The following is a 16,899-nucleotide window of genomic DNA, read 5'->3' as shown; positions in this document are numbered from 1 at the left end:
TTTATTTAATTTCTACTTTAATTTTTGCCTTTATTTTATGCTATTTATTTAATTATTTATTTTTCTGCCATTTAAATTCTAGAAAATGTGTATAGGTTTGCAAAAGGTTTTTTTGTAATAGTTTGGTTTTATTTTCGCGCTCCATTCTTCCTCTATTATGTAACTGCCCCCAAAGCCTTGTAATAGTTGTAGGTTTATTTTTTGCCTTTAAATTCCCGTATGATATAACTATTATTTAACTGCGTGGTTAGTAACCCTAGGGAGTGATAAATCATGAATTAAACATAGAATCACTAATTTACAAGATAAATGTCATCGAAATTAACCACGTGATTGTGCACCCACACACCTTTAGGGTAATCCCTCTTGCCGCTTGTTGCCTTATTACTTGCTGCCTTGTTGCCTTATTGTTGCCTTGTTGCCTTATTATTTTTGTTGCCTAAAAATAGTCAAGTCCCTCGATTTCGAGGATACCTAAAGCAAATGTTGCCTTCAAAGTTATTGAAACTCCCTCGATGTCGCCTTATAAAAATGATTGTCCCCAATTGCTAAGGTATCCTCGCATGATGCCTAAAAAGATTAATGACTATTTTATCCTTCCCTTAGACAACCTGCCCTCTATATGGTAGGGACAGTCTTATGGCGAACGATACTTTTCTCGATGACCCTTCACATCCAATTGAAAGACTTCCTGTCCTCTTATGGTATGGATAGACCCTTTCGCCTGAAAAGCTAAAAGAACACTTTTTCAAAACTTAGGGTAGTTGCTATTAATTGCTTGCTCTTTTTCAAATTCAAATTTAAATTCAAACTCTTTTCCACCCTAATTTTCAAATTTCTATTCACACTCCACTTTTCAAACAATTCAAACATTTTTGAAAACAAAGTGAGCTAAGCAATTAAGAGCCCATGGATAACCATGGATGCAAAGGGTGCTTTACACCTTCCCTTTGTATAACTTACCCCCCGAACTCAAAATCTTTCAAAGGTCTTTTCCTGTTCTTTTTGCCTTTCTATAAATTGGATAAAATAAAAGTCGGTGGCGACTCTTGCTATCCGCAACATTTTCAAAAAGTCAGTTCACCGTATTACAGAACTGGAGACTCTGTTTGGGATGCTTTCGATTAAAAAGAGGGGTTACCTTAAAGTTTAGGATTCACTTTAAAGTTGTTTGATTTGTTTGATTTATATTCTAAAGGTTGTTTTGGGTATTCCGCTGTGTGAAAGATCCTACACCCGGATCTAGTGTACCTTAGGTATGTGGCAATAGACCAAGGAGACTGTACGACATGTATTGTTATGGTTGAACTGGTGGCCACCGTTAGTGCGACACTTTGGTTTGTCCTGATGGCCCTTGAACATGATCGAGGAGACGTTTGGCTACCGCGTGGTGTCATAAGCACTAATTCGCCCTTAGAACCTTAGTTGAACTTTACCTTGGCCTATAAGAAGTAGCGAGATGGCTGGCTTTGGATTCCTGACTGAAGTCGGTTGATACTCGATGCTACACTCATTGAGATTGGACTCTAGGGATGCTTTTGGCTGGCCGATCGAGTGCCATGTTGAGAGAATGCTCTCGAGAAAGATCAGGGATATGAGCACCATAGAACCCGATCCTTATCTAGGACAGGTTGAACCAACTAAACGTCAGTGGGGAGGGTACTTACCTACGAACTTCAAACAAGCCTCCAAACCTAAGGACACTTGTGTGACTTGTTTGTGTGTGCTACTAACCCTTTCGTTTCCTTGCAGGTTTTTCTTGTGGGACTCACCCGTCCTTATTACCTTATGTTTTGCTTACTACATTACATCTGCACGACATCATGGCATCATGACATCATAACATTGCATGTTAACTAACCCTTTCAAGGATCTTAGGGATTTAGGGTGCACAATTTCAGGTACTCTTATCAAGGACTAAATTCCTATCAAGAGGCGAGAGGATTTATTTTCCTCTGACCACATACCTTCCAATTCAGAGACTCAGTACCTATCAAGGGGCAAGAGGATTTATTTTCCTCTAGCCACATACCTTCCAATTCAGAAGTATCCCGAATCAGAGGCGATGACCCACTCGATATGGTGAGCTTGATCCTCAAAGAAGGACATTCAAAGACGAAAGTCAGATTCTTCAGACGACGAAGCTGGGACCAATCATTTTCTAAAGTTGCTAACTAAATTCCTAAAGATCCTTGAAAATATTGCATTTGCATTCATAACATCGCATAACAGGTTTCTACCATAGGTCTCTCATCCTTCCTCGCTGTTTGTTTCAGCATTATGGATTTCGAGCAATCAGTCAAGAATCTTTAGGCTCAGAATATCCAGTCCCAAGTTTTGGTTCCGAACTTGGCCAAGGGGCAAGACGAGTTGAAAAAAAAAAACTTGTTAACCCAGAAGAAAAGGGATCAGCATAAGCGGCAAAGTTTACTCCATTGCACATGCCATTGTTTCAAATTCTCCAACAACTGCTCAATCAGAACTTGATAACTCTATTACCATTTACTACCAATTCCACTCCTGGGTATAAGTACCATGCGAGATGTGCTTATCGTTCGAATAGTCCTGGTCATGATACAGAGGATTGTGGACTATTAAAACATAAGATCCAAGATTTAATCGATGACAAGATCACTGATTTCAATTCACCTGAGGGACCTCATATGACTGATGTTGCGCATAACCAGAAAGGCTTTAATGAACGCAATCAATTCGTGGGGGCAGTTCTGATCGCTACACCAGTTTTACAACAATGACGAAAGCCAAACGTACCTAAGCGTCAACTCACCAAGATCAATATGTCATTGGCTCAAGCATTACAACATCTATTGAAGATCGAATTGATTACTCTGGGGGACCCTCCTAAGAATCCTGACACCTCCGCTCTTGGCTATAAACTCAATACAAAAAGCGCACACCATTCCGACAGTCCTAGACACGATACTAATAACTGTTGGACACTGAAGAATAAGATCCAAGACATGATCAATGCTGGTAAAGTTGAATTCAACCCTCTTGAAACTCATGCGATGATCACCGCTCCTATGCCTAGTCATGACAAGGCTGATTGACGTCTAGACGGACGAACTTTTGGATCATTAGATTTACTTTCATTTGCAAGTTTCTTTTCTGTTTGTTTAAACATTTGGATCATGATAGACATTATCTATTTTAATAATCATCATCAATGCATTGCATATGTTTGTCTTGAACAAATTATTTCGTTATCACTCATTTTAAATTATGTCTTTACTTTGCATATGTTTTGTGTTTACTTAACTCCCGCTAAAGCTGTGAACCTTTTAAGGGAAGATGACGAAAATGATACCGCAACCTCATACAGTATTCTTTTGAACAGACTATGATGACGATGTACAGGCATTGTTTCAATTCCTAAACAGTGAAGATATAAGGATGTTAATCCCTCGTCAACCCCTTTGAGCCTAAGGAGTAGAAGTTTTCTTTCTTGTACAATTTAAAACCCTTAATCATAAGCTGGGGCAGGGTAGTTACTCAGTTAACTCAATCATGCCAGTACGCTTTTACACAAATATTGATGGTTTCTCGTAACCGTTAAGACAGACAGTCAACATCTATCAAAAGAAAAAAGAACTGTTAAATTAAAACCTATGAAGGGGACTTATCTAAATCGAAACATCCCGCTGACTATAATCTCAAAAAAAGCAATTCAGGTAAAAGTTAGGGATAACAAAATCAAAGAAGAGGTCGCTACAAATCCTCGACAAAAGAAAACATTTCAAAAGAGGTCATTACAAATCCTCGACAAAGCAAAACGAATTACAAAGAAGGATGACTGACTGTCCCAATAAACTTCTAGTTCTTCAACCACCATCAAATATCAATATTAATACTTCAAAGCTTTGCTAAGACTTAAACGCAAAGTTAACTGAGCATAGGATCGAAGAATATTACGAAGATTGGGATGGGTACAAATAAACTTTGAGCCGTTATCCTTTGTTTCTAAAACCGTGAACTAAGCCACGTTACAACCCTTGAAAGTCCTAACTGAAGCATGGTTAGTCGAAAGCATACTGTCACCAAAAAGGTATCCAGACTCCTTAAGGTTTACCAAAAATGTTGAGTTGATATTTCATTTTTTACAAACATCACGTTTTTACGAATATCACTCTTTTACATCTCCTGTTTTAATGTTTTTAAAAAAACTCAAGACAGACGTATGCATTGCATCTCACGAATTCATTATTAAACATATTCTGCTACATAATTTCAAATGTTAGCAAAAGAAAGAATTTGCACAGGATATGACTAACGACTCCAAGTTACCCCGACCGACAAAGATTACTCCAAGAAGCAATGTCTCTTACGTATACAAGGGGCATGGCCCATTTTGCCCAATCAATTTGGGGAAATCAGGCCAAGATTCCAAGAATCTCTCAAATGCCAAACAGTCAAAGACATACATCCCAAGTGGGTTTCAAACTATTTCCCAATCAATCTGGAGCAATCAAGTCAAGATTCCAAGAATCTCTCAAGGATGCCAAAATAATCAGGGGCATGCATCCAAGTGGGTCAGAAGCCATCGCTCGATCAATCAGGGGCATCATCCTAAGTTTATGATTACTAGGGGCATGTCGCCCATAGTGCACATCTCATAAAGTCCTCGCAAGGCGAATCTTTCCAAGTTCCTAATAGCATGGGCAAATCGATGCAAGTCTAGTTTGACATCTTGATCAATATTCAGTGGCGTGTCCTAATCAAATCCAGGAATGGTAGTTACTATAATACTGGGGGCAACTTTCAAGACACCCATGTCTCCCCACAGAGTCGGGTTCGCAAGATCATTTCCCCACAGAGTAATCATTAAGAAGATATCTTCAATTGATCTCGTCCCGACAAAGACATGGCTTCCCAACAGAGTTTACATCTTCAACACTACCGGTTCCCCAACACTTTGCTATTCTCCGACATGGTTTACTAATATCTTTTATTCCTAGTCAGGGTACATCAAGTTGCTGATCATCCCCAAGCAGAAATCATAAATCCCTAATCGAGCAGTTCCAAGATAATATCAACAACAAAAAAGATCTATCCTCTCAATCAAGATGTTCCAAGAAACATAAAGCATACATCATAAATCATAAACATATTCATACATCGCATACATTACCGCATATGCACGTCCCTCATTTATTTTGAGGAACACATAGCTCACGCATCATAACATTGCATAAAAAACTGACAACATTTGACAGGTACATTACAAAGATTCGAATCTTATTCAAAGCAAAGCCTGACGCACGGCCTTCCAGACATCTACGGATGCAATTTGGATTAGTCTAACGCATGACTTATCCTTCAGCCTAACGCACGACTTTCCAAACATTTATCAAATGCAAATTGGATCCGGTCTAACGTACGACCCATCCTTCAGCCTAACGCATGGCTTTCCAGACATTTATCAAATGCAAATTGGATCCGGTCTAACGCACGACCCATCCTTCAGCCTAACGCACGACTTTCCAGACATCTACCGATGCAAATTGGATCCGGTCTAACGCACGACCCATCCTTCAGCCTAACGAACGGCTTTCCAGACATCTACTGATGCAATTGGATCCGGTCTAACGCATGACCTATCCTTCAGCCTAACGCACGGCTTTCCAGACATCTACCGATGCAAATTGGATTCAGTCTAACACACGACTCATCCTTCAGCCTAACGCACGGCTTTCCAGACATCTACCGATGCAAATTGGATCTGGTCTAACGCACGACCCATCCTCTAGTCTAACGTACGACTCATCCCAAGTATATCCTTCAGATACGATCTAACGTACGACGTATTCTGACTCTCAAGTCTATCAAGCTGGATGGCATCTTTAAGCCCATCTCCGATTATACTCTGCCTGGATGACGTCTCTAAGCCCTTCTCCGAAAAAGTCCCTTCACCATCAGCAAGGGCAAATTTCTTGGTATTCTAGTGTTCAATCCTCTCCCACCTTCAGATTCCGACAGGCACACAAGCCAATCTACATCCTCAAGTGTAAGAAGATTGAACAGGGGCAGCTGTCATACCCCAAAATTTACCCTCATATAATTACAAATGTCATTTTATCTCGAATAATTGACATAACACAATTGGTAAGGATTTGAGTGCAAAAAGGTACAAGAGCGAGAGGTCCCGGACTCGAAATTTACTGCTAACATTTCTCCTTTTTTATTTGTTTTCTAATATTAGTTCTAACTTTATTTCCATTTATTCAAAAATCATAAAAATAACATTTTTTTTACTATTTTAATTTAATTTTCGCACTAATTAAAAATACATTTTTTAAATAGTCAATTTTCACTTTTTATGCATTTTTTTAGTCAAAATCACCAAAAATCATAAAATATTCAAAAAAATCCAAAAAGGGAAAATTTTAATTCTAATTTTCATTTTAATTTATTTCTTAAATATGATTTTTCATTTGAATCACAATTTTATGCATTTTATAGTTCAAAAATCAAAAAAGGAAAGTTTTAATTTTAATTGGTTATTTCATGTATATTTGTCTTGGTGATAATAAAATAGGAAAAGATTAATTTAATTTGATTAATATAGTAAGAATCTAAAATCAAATTAATTTGATTTAAGGTTTTAATCATGTTGATTGAGGGAGTTAATTTTATTTTATTTTATTCTAACCTAATTTTTTTCTCTTATATAAACTAACAATGGTAACCATTATTCTCACACACTCTCTCTCTCTTCTCACAAACACAAAAATTATCTTCTCCTCCTTCTCTTTAAGATCAAACTTCACTTTCTTTCATGATTACCATAACAACTTCATAGCTTGTTGAAGAATATCAAGAACACTTTCAAAAAGAAACTCAAGAACTTACATCTTCCTCTCACCGTAGAACCGAGTGGTTCAACGCACATCTTTCCTCCACAAACCGCCATCGAAACCCTCAAGTGGTGTTGTTTATTTTTTTATTTTTGTTAGTTTTTTATTCGTTCAATTGATGGCCAATGATTTTATATGAGGCCTCCCTTTACAAAAGTTTTTCTCAATTTTAAATCTTTCAAAAGATTTTGGCCAATGATTTAACATGAGGCCCTTTTTCAAAAGTTTTTTCTAATCTTTTCAAAAACCTTGTTTTGACCAATGATGATACCTGAGGCCTGTTTTTTTTTTAAAATCATTGCTTTGGTCATTGTTGCTTCATTTTAGTTTAAATTTATGTTTTTACGATCATAATCTTTTTTTAAACCCTTGGAAATTTTTGCCCTTTTAGCCATGATCTAACTTTCTGAACCTTTCTTTATTTTTTGGGAAATTTTAGATTATATGAGGCCAAACACATTTTATAATATTTTTTATTTTATTATTGTAACTATTATCATTACTAACTTTTTTTTATTATAATTATTATTATTATTACTAATCATTTTTGTTAATTACTTTTATTTTTATTATTATTATTATTATTATTATTATTATTATTATTATTATTATATTGTTATTATTACTATTATACTATTATTATTTTTATTACATTATTATTATTACTATTATTATTCTTATTTTTTTTTTGCAGGTACTTCCTTTGACTAAAGAGGAGCGGTGCAGGAACATGGATTTACCATTGTTAGGGCATAAAGCTTTTGCCTCTTCGAAAACCTCATCGGTACACCATGGACCTCCAGCCACACCATATCAGATCAAATCTTGGTACCTTCTTTGGCCAAAGGGGCCAAAGGGGAGCAGGTGTCAATTCTTCCTTACACTTATTTGTTTGCTTCATTGCCCTTGAAAACCTTGGTAAAATCTCTTTTTTTTTAACCATTAACCCTAAAATATATATAATAGGTAGATGTTGTCCATTTTCATGAATTAGGGTTAGGAGTTTATCACATTATTTATTTTTAGGCTAATAATTATTTTTAGGCTAATTAATTTATTTTTAGGCTAATTAATTTATTTTTAGGCTAGTAATTATTTTTAGGCTAATTAATTTATTTTTAGGCTAATAATTATTTTTAGGCTAATTAATTTAATTTTAGGTTTATTAATTTAATTTTATGTTTATTAATTTTTAACCTCGTTTTCATTTTTAGGTTATAATTTATTTCGCCTTAAACTAATTTTAGGCTAGCCTTTAAGATTTAGGATTTATCACCATGAACACCTCATTTGCCTTCAAACATTGAATTTCTTTGCGATTCTCTTCTCACCTCATACTCCATTGATTGTCGCATGCCTTTAATTTTAATTATCTATTTTATTTAAATTTCATTTTTTATTTAAATTATTTGCCTTTATTTTAATTTATTTTATTTAAATTATCTGCCTTTATTTAATTTTTGCTTTTATTTAATTTCTTCCTTTATTTAATTTTTGCTTTTATTTAATTTCTACTTTAATTTTTGCCTTTATTTTATGCTATTTATTTAATTATTTATTTTTCTGCCATTTAAATTCTAGAAAATGTGTATAGGTTTGCAAAAGGTTTTTTTTTTTTGTAATAGTTTGGTTTTATTTTCGCGCTCCATTCTTCCTCTATTATGTAATTGCCTCCAAAGCCTTGTAATAGTTGTAGGTTTATTTTTTGCCTTTAAATTCCCGTATGATATAACTATTATTTAACTGCTTGGTTAGTAACCCTAGGGAGTGATAAATCATGAATTAAACATAGAATCACTAATTTACAAGATAAATGTCATCGAAATTAACCACGTGATTGTGCACCCACACACCTTTAGGGTAATCCCTCTTGCCGCTTGTTGCCTTATTACTTGCTGCCTTGTTGCCTTATTGTTGCCTTGTTGCCTTATTATTTTTGTTGCCTAAAAATAGTCAAGTCCCTCGATTCCGAGGATACCTAAAGCAAATGTTGCCTTCAAAGTTATTGAAACTCCCTCGATGTTGCCTTATAAAAATGATTGTCCCCAATTGCTAAGGTATCCTCGCATGATGCCTAAAAAGATTAATGACTATTTTATCCTTCCCTTAGACTACCTGCCCTCTATATGGTAGGGACAATCTTATGGCGAACGATACTTTTCTCGATGACCCTTCACATCCAATTGAAAGACTTCCTGTCCTCTTATGGTATGGATAGACCCTTTCGCCTGAAAAGCTAAAAGAACACTTTTTCAAAACTTAGGGTAGTTGCTATTAATTGCTTGCTCTTTTTCAAATTCAAATTCAAATTCAAACTCTTTTCCCCCTAATTTTCAAATACTTTTCAAAAAGACTACGCTTATTTACAAGCTAAAGTTCTTATTCAAATTTCTATTCACACTCCACTTTTCAAACAATTCAAACATTTTTGAAAACAAAGTGAGCTAAGCAATTAAGAGCCCATGGATAACCATGGATGCAAAGGGTGCTTTACACCTTCCCTTTGTATAACTTACCTCCGAACTCAAAATCTTTCAAAGGTTTTTTCCTGTTCTTTTTGCCTTTCTATAAATTGGATAAAATAAAAGTCGGTGGCGACTCTTGCTATCCGCAACATTTTCAAAAAGTCAGTTCACCGTATTACACTCGGAAAGCGTGCAAGTGAGGTCAAAGCACGCTGAAGAGGCCCGTGTGGGTTTGTGGGGTCAGTCAATCATTCCGAAAGCAGTCTGGGGCGTTACAAGTGACACCCTATGTGTGTGTTGTGGTTTAAATTCGTACTATTTATGCGTGGGATTCATAGGGTGTTACATCTTATGACACAAAAAGGATGGAGTATCCATCAATTAGATGTCAAATATGCCTTCCTCAACGGTATACTTGAAGAAGAGATCTATGTTGAACAACCACGGGGATTTGTGTCTAAAAGAGAAAAAAGAAAAGTGTTAAGACTAAGAAAAACACTCTATGGTCTGAAGCAAGCACATCGAGCATGGTATAGCATAATCAATTAATATTTCATGGATCGAGGATTCAGGGAGATGAAAAGCGAGCCTACATTATACATCATGTCTCAAGGTCAATACACTTGTATACTCTCTCTATATGTAGATGATTTTATCTACACGGGAAACAATACTAAGTTGGTGATGAAGTTCAAAGAACACATGATGAGACCTTTGAGATGACCGACCTTTGTTTGATGAGTTACTTCCTTGGTATAAAGGTAAGTCAGAGATGACAGGATATTCATCTTGCAAAATAAATACACATAAAGCTTACTTAATAAATTCAAGATGTACGGTTGCAAACCGGTCTCTACTACACTCGAAACAAATGAGAAATTACAGAAGGATGATGGAGCACCAGAAGCTGATGCATCTAAATACATAAGTCTAATTGGAAGCCTCGTATATTTGATAACTACACATCCAGACATAATGTATGCTACAAGTCTTTTTATCAATATCCATGCAAAACCCAAGTCAAATACATTTTGGAGCAGAAAAAAGAATTTTGAGATATCTATAAGGAACAAAAGAGTTCGGTATATGGTATACTACCGAAATTGACTCAAGATTACTTGGCTACACCGACAGTGATTAGGCATGTTTGGTAGATGACATGAAGAGCATCGTTGGCTATGCTTTCTCACTTGGATTAGGAATTTTCTCTTGGGTGTCGGAAAAAAGTTACGGTTGCACAGTCAACTGCAGAAGTAGAGTACCTGGCAATTATTAATGCAACGAGTCAAGTTATAGCTTCGTAGGATACTTGAAGACATGGGAAAAAATAAGATGGGCCTACTATAGTCCACTACGACAACAAATCAGCAATCACAATAGAATAAAACACCAAGCAATCAAGTATCACTTTATCAGAGAAGTTGAAGCAACTAAAGAGATTAAACTCGACTACTGCAGGACAGAAGATCAAATTGCAGACATATCCATAAAGGTGTTGTCGAGACCAAGATTTGAAGAGCTTCGCTTGAAGTCACTAAAATTTGGATCAAGGAGGAAGGCTGGAATTGCTACAAATTTCTAGAATTCTCTTAGTATAATGTGCATGGAAATGCTAGAAGAACCTAACACTATTATGATACTAATCTAGCATGAAACTTCTAGAAATAATTAAAATAATTTAGAAACATTCACCACCATTGAGAAGTTGGTGACTTGAGCTTATAAATAGGAAATTGCTACTTTGTAATTGATTATCCAAAAAAACCAATGTTATTTCTTTTTATAAGATTTTAAACAATTTTCCAAAACTATCTTGTATCAATTATTCAAATACTAATAGTATTTAACGAGATTTGAACATGGAGCCTTGAAAAGAACTCACTCTAAGTAAGAGTGGCCTTGCCCCACACCTACCCCGCCTTAAGCCCGCCAAAAAATGAGCGGGGCGGGCAAGTACGCCAAGTAAAATGGGCACCAAAATCATGCTCACCCCGCTAAGATGGCGGGTTGACGGGCAGCGGACTTACCCGCCTATTTTTTATTTATATATATTTTTTCATTTTTTTAATAGACTAATATTTTTTTTACCTTTTAATTAATTTTTTCATTTATTTTTTAAAACAATTTTTTGTAAAAACATCTTTTTAACAAATTTTGTTTTAAAAAATAATACATATATTTACAAATAAATTATAAAATAAAACCAACAAGAACTGAAATTACTATAATTAACTAAAAAAGAACGGACTGAACGAATGGCAAGACGGGTTTTGGCGGGGCAAACTTTGGCAGGCAGCGGATTTTAGCAGAAAGGACTTTGGTGGACGGGAGCCCAAAATCCTAACTCAACCCGCCAATTTTTTGCTGGCGCACGGGCCGACACGACAGACCACGACCTGTTTTACCACCGCTACTCTCAAGTCTCAAACCTTCACCATTAGACTAGACGATAGTTATGAGTAAATTTCCTACAACGAACTTTGCCACTTTGCACTAGAATATCATTTATATCATAAAATGAGTGTTTTATTAATGCTTTTATAAGATTTGGAATTTTCTATGATTTCTTATTTGGAGTTTTCAAATGAAAACTAGCTTGTAGGGCACATTATTAAAACGAATATTATATATTATATATTTAACTAAATTAAAACCAGTGGTAAGTTAAATGTTGTTGCACATTATTTGACTAATTTTGTATCGTAAATTATCAACTCATGTTTATGTGCATAGACCATAGTATACTTTTTATGTTTAATTTAGTGTGGCTTTCATTGTAAGTTGTTACAAAGTTCAACACTGTATGATACTTAGACTCAATGGAGTGCACCCCATACATCTATCAAACCATAAGCAGTATGATACTTAGACTCAATAAATCACATAACAACTGTTTGAATGAGCAGCAGCACTAACATATGTTTTGAAGGTTCTCTGATCAGCTCACCTATATCCAGCCCGTATAACATTTATCTCAGGTACATTATTCGGCGGTTTGACAGGTCGTCCGATCAACCCGCAATCGTCGAGTATAACATCGAGATCCACAATGGTAATAGTCCTGTTTATAATGATTTATCAGAAAGCCAAATGGTAAACCATCATCATCACCATTCACCACAAACAATTTCCTTATTGTGAATCAAACTCACCTGCGGTTTTGAATCACACTCACATAGAAATGAGTAACTTTAATAACCGACCATGTCTGCAACCTTCTGGTTCTAACCAACTCTGTCAAATTCTTCGGCAAGTTTACTGTATTAGCATATAATCCATCAGACAGCAAAAGACTGTTGATACTCATGAAGAGAATTTGCAACACCGGCCTAAACCCTTTATCGCAAGAGTATTCGTCACTAAACATTATCTCTATCGCCCCTTGCGTCAGATTCACCGGTGTCCATGTACTACCTGAGCGAAAGTTCGAGCTTAAAACTCGACGAATGAAAATAAATATAGAATAGGAAGGAAAATAAAATAAAATAAAACACACTAAATTTTTGAATCGCGTTTATTGACATAGGAACATTAGTCTCGGGTAGTAGGACAGGACTTCCGATCAGATCACATGTGTCTGGTACAACATCATAATCAAAGATGATGATAAACCTGTTTATAATAAGAAACCTCAATGTTGAAGACTATGAATGTATAATGATAATTTCAGTTTCAGTAACTATAATAGACAAAAAAAAACTCACTTGTGGCCATCAAAATTTTTCAACATGTAGTTAGTAAGTTTAACAATGGAGAAACTGTTGAGCCTTGGTGAAAGGACTAACTCTTGTTCCAAACCACTGGAGAGAATTTCAACATTATAATACCGCAATTCTTCTGCTAAGTTACTGGGTGGCACTGCATAAATAGCATGGTTACCATCAGAAAGACAGATATAGTTCTTTTTCGCGTCGAGGACTTGCAGCACCGGCTTAAAGTCATTATCACAAGAGAGACTGTCGCTGACGACGCCGCTGCATATTATTTCTATGGCATTTTGCGTCAGATATTTTCTCTCATCAGACAAGCGAAGGTTAGAGAACTGCAGGTCGGAGACGTTAGGTTGTAAACTTGATGCATTTTTGGGTAGTGGGAGAGGTTGTCCTATAAGATGATATTTGTCTGGTGCAACATCAAGGTCTAAGATGAAAATAATCCTGTTTATACAATCCAGAAAACATGTCTGTTACTGCGAAAATGGCCGTGATAAAACGGTATCCGCATGTTTCGATACCCTAAACCTTGTCGATAATGATAATATTATTCACTGTTTTGTTTTTATGATAAATAAAACAAACTCACCTGTGTAAAGATTTGCTCAACGTGTAATTAGTGAGTTTAACAACTGAACCTTCATGCAACAATGTTGAAAATACCAAATTGAATAATTTACTGACGAGCATTCCGAGATTAGAATTTGTGCCATCAGAAAGCCATACACATCGATTTTTCACCTTAATTACTTGTAGAATCGGTTTAAACTCTCTATCAGGAGAGTAGACAGATTCGTTGCTGCAAATTCTAGCTATGGCTCCATGCGTCAGATTCACAGCCATACTGGATTTTGGAGGTTGGTGGAGACGGAACCCTAACGAGATCGACTTGATGAAGAGAATGAAAATTCAACATACCAAAGTTTATCAAAATTAACGTTACTTATGTTTATTAAATTTAACATTACTTGTTTTTTACGATAATATATATATATATATATATATATATATATATATATATATATATATATATATATATATATATATATATATATATATATATATATATATATATATATATATATATATATTAAAATTTAACATTACTTAATATCATTAACTTGTTAATGAGATACATAAAAATTAACGTTTTACGAAAGTTTATCAAAACGATTAATTTTAATCAATATCTTTAACATACCAAATGATTTATATAATATTAGTTTTCAATCCAAGGTTGGTTTTGTTATATACGGATATGTGGTAAACACACTATTAAAAAATTCGTTTTTGGTGATTGATTTAGTAACTAAATTTTTTTGGTCATTCTAGGCTCTAGCCACCGAATTAGCTACAGAATCTAATATCCACAAGTAAACTTTTAGATGTCACTAAATAGGTCACAAATTAAAATCAGCCACTGATTTAGCGATTGAAATTTTGTGGCCGAAAATGCAGTCTCCAAAAACTATTTTTACATAAAAGTTATGAAAAAATCAATGACCAAAATTTTGGGATTAAACTTTGCCTTCAATCCAACCAAGAAATCGAAGATATGATCCTTCTCAATGACAATTGGAGGTACCCTTACTGCACACTATCTTATGATATTGATTCAATTTAAGGCAAAGACCACTGAGAACCTTAAAATAGTTATCGACCGATAGATATTTCTCTGCTTGGTGTCGAAGATTTTTTTTCTTTTTAAGCCATAACAAGAAGCCATGTCTTATTTCATAGAATAACTACGACAAAAGTGATCCAAAATCATTCGTGCGGTAGTGAGGAACATGCAATTTTTACTAATTTTTAGAGAGATGGAGCTCTAAAGCCAAGTAATAATAGCATAATCATCTCTATCCCAAAAAGAAAAATTAGTTATCGAAGGAGAATTGTCTTCAAGATGATTATGCATATCACAACCTTTAAGCGTCTGAATTAGGGGTGTTCAAAACTAAATCGGCCCAATAGAAAACTGTAAAATCGAGCCAAATCAAACCAAAACCGCAAAAACCGCATTTGATTCAGATGTGTTTGGGCCGTTTTTAACCAAACCACGCGGTTCGGTTCTGTTTGCGGTTTGTATTTTAAAAACTGAACCAAACCGCGTCATGTTAAAACTCTCAAACTTCAATTAACTTGTATCCATCCCAAACTCAAACCTATTATGTCTTAGCCATACGATTACAAATGATTTTCTTTTCCTCACACCTAAGATTTCAGTTTAAGTCTTCTCAAATCTCTCTTAGCGGTATTGTGCCTTCTTCTCATCTTTTTTTCGAAGTACATATCATCTATTCTTTTCTAGTCTTTCATCTCTTAAGATTTTTCTTTTTCATCTTATTATTCTTATTCTACTGTTCTCTCTTCCAATTACGTTTTTAACGTTCCTCTTCTTATCTAATCTCTCATCTCTTCTGCTCTTTCTTTTTCATCTTCTCTAATATTCCATCTCCTTTTTTTTTTCTATTTCATTATAATGTTTTTGATATTATTTTATGCTAGTATTTTATGTTTTTTATTCCACTTTTATCTAATATTATTTTTGTATATTAAATGGAAAGTTGTTATCCAAATATCATAATTTTTGTTGTTATTTGATAACACATAAATGATTAAATACAAAGTTATGTTGTAATCTATATATGTATGTGTTCTGGACTGGGCCAAGGCTAGGCCCAACACCGCTTTCGGCCCAATAAGCCTCAGAGGCCCATGGCCCATGAATAGTTCATTTCCTCCCCGACACGCCTTGCTCGGCACTAACACCCTACCCGGAGCGGACGACCTTGCTCGGCGTTAACTCTCCCCCGGACATCATCCTTGCCGAGGACCCTGCTCCGCGCGGGGCTCCTTCATATCCAACCCTCCGAACAACTCGGATCTCACGTGGCTCCTAAAAGACCGCGTCTTCCCTTGGACTTCGGAGCGGTTAACCAGGACAGAGGGCGTACACGCACCTCCGATATTTCCGCTCAGGAAACCTGGCAGTCTCCTAGTTGGGCTTGGGAATCCAACCCAATAGCGAGATCATGGCCCAGCGCTGGGGGCTATATATACCCTCTTTGACTAGAGGGTCAGGTATTCAATTCTCTTCTAACCTTAGCTAGTACTTGCTCTCCTTTGCTCATCTACTCACTTTGGCATCGGAGTACCTTGCAGGTACACCCCCCCTCTCACTTTACGAAGACCAGCATCCGAGCAGGCCTTGACGATTCTTCTGATCAGGTACGATCAGTGGCGCCGTCTGTGGGAATCAAGCTTCCCCATCTTTAAAGAAACGAAGATCAAAGCTAATCCATCCTTCGATCGTCATGGCCGGTAACAACAACAACACTGTCCTCGTCCCGACCCCCGATCCTTTCCGTCTTACGGACATGATCGAGGAATCCAGCCAGGCTCTGCATCGACGGGGAGGTCGACGACACTCTGCTGAAAGGAATGGGAGGACAGGTCATGAGACCCCCCAATCCGTCAGAAGACCACCACCTCAACACGTCGAGCAGGCTCAGAATGATGAGGCCGAGCAGCTCCAGCCTCAGAACAACGGAGAGGACACAGCTCGGAACGATCGGAACGCCGAGTTGATCCAAACCCAGCCTGAACAACCGCTGACTCGCGTCCAACACGAGACTGACCACAGGGACGGGCAGACTGCCTCCTCCTCCACCCGTTCCCGTGAGAGACCGAGAACTCACCATCGGCAAACTCGGGATGCTACAGATGCCCGTGGGGAAACCGACCCCTCAGCCCTCGTCATCCTCAAAGAGCTGCAGCGGACCAACCGCCTCATCCGACTCCAGGGCGAACGGATTGAGAAACTGGAGAAGAGGCATCGTCACCGCT

At 36.5% G+C, this 16,899-nt stretch overlaps 1 protein-coding gene across 1 annotated transcript; it reads right to left on the bottom strand.

Annotated features, from left to right (window-relative positions):
• Positions 1–12,283: 12,283 nt before the first annotated feature.
• Positions 12,284–13,896, bottom strand: LOC131659223 (uncharacterized). The gene is made up of 5 exons (XM_058928439.1): positions 13,643–13,896; positions 13,045–13,497; positions 12,837–12,952; positions 12,493–12,754; positions 12,284–12,401 (listed from the first exon to the last, which is right to left on the bottom strand). The coding sequence occupies exons 1-5, from the start codon at positions 13,894–13,896 to the stop codon at positions 12,284–12,286; spliced, it is 1,203 nt and encodes a 400-aa protein (XP_058784422.1).
• Between the last annotated feature and the right edge of the window lie 3,003 nt (positions 13,897–16,899).

This window comes from Vicia villosa, linkage group LG1, assembly GCF_029867415.1.
Source record: "Vicia villosa cultivar HV-30 ecotype Madison, WI linkage group LG1, Vvil1.0, whole genome shotgun sequence".
Classification (NCBI taxonomy): Eukaryota; Viridiplantae; Streptophyta; class Magnoliopsida; order Fabales; family Fabaceae; genus Vicia; species Vicia villosa.
The sequence above is the reverse complement of the archived record's forward strand: the minus strand, read 5'-3'. Positions and strand labels throughout refer to the sequence as shown.

Coding starts and splice junctions, on each gene's coding strand:
- LOC131659223 (XM_058928439.1), bottom strand. CDS start 13,896: ATGGCTGTGAATCTGACGCATGGAGCCATAGCTAGAATTTGCAGCAAC. Junction 13,498..13,642: donor TTGAGCAAATCTTTACACAG/GTGAGTTTGTTT, acceptor TTGTATAAACAG/GATTATTTTCATCTTAGACC. Junction 12,953..13,044: donor AAAAATTTTGATGGCCACAA/GTGAGTTTTTTT, acceptor TATTATAAACAG/GTTTATCATCATCTTTGATT.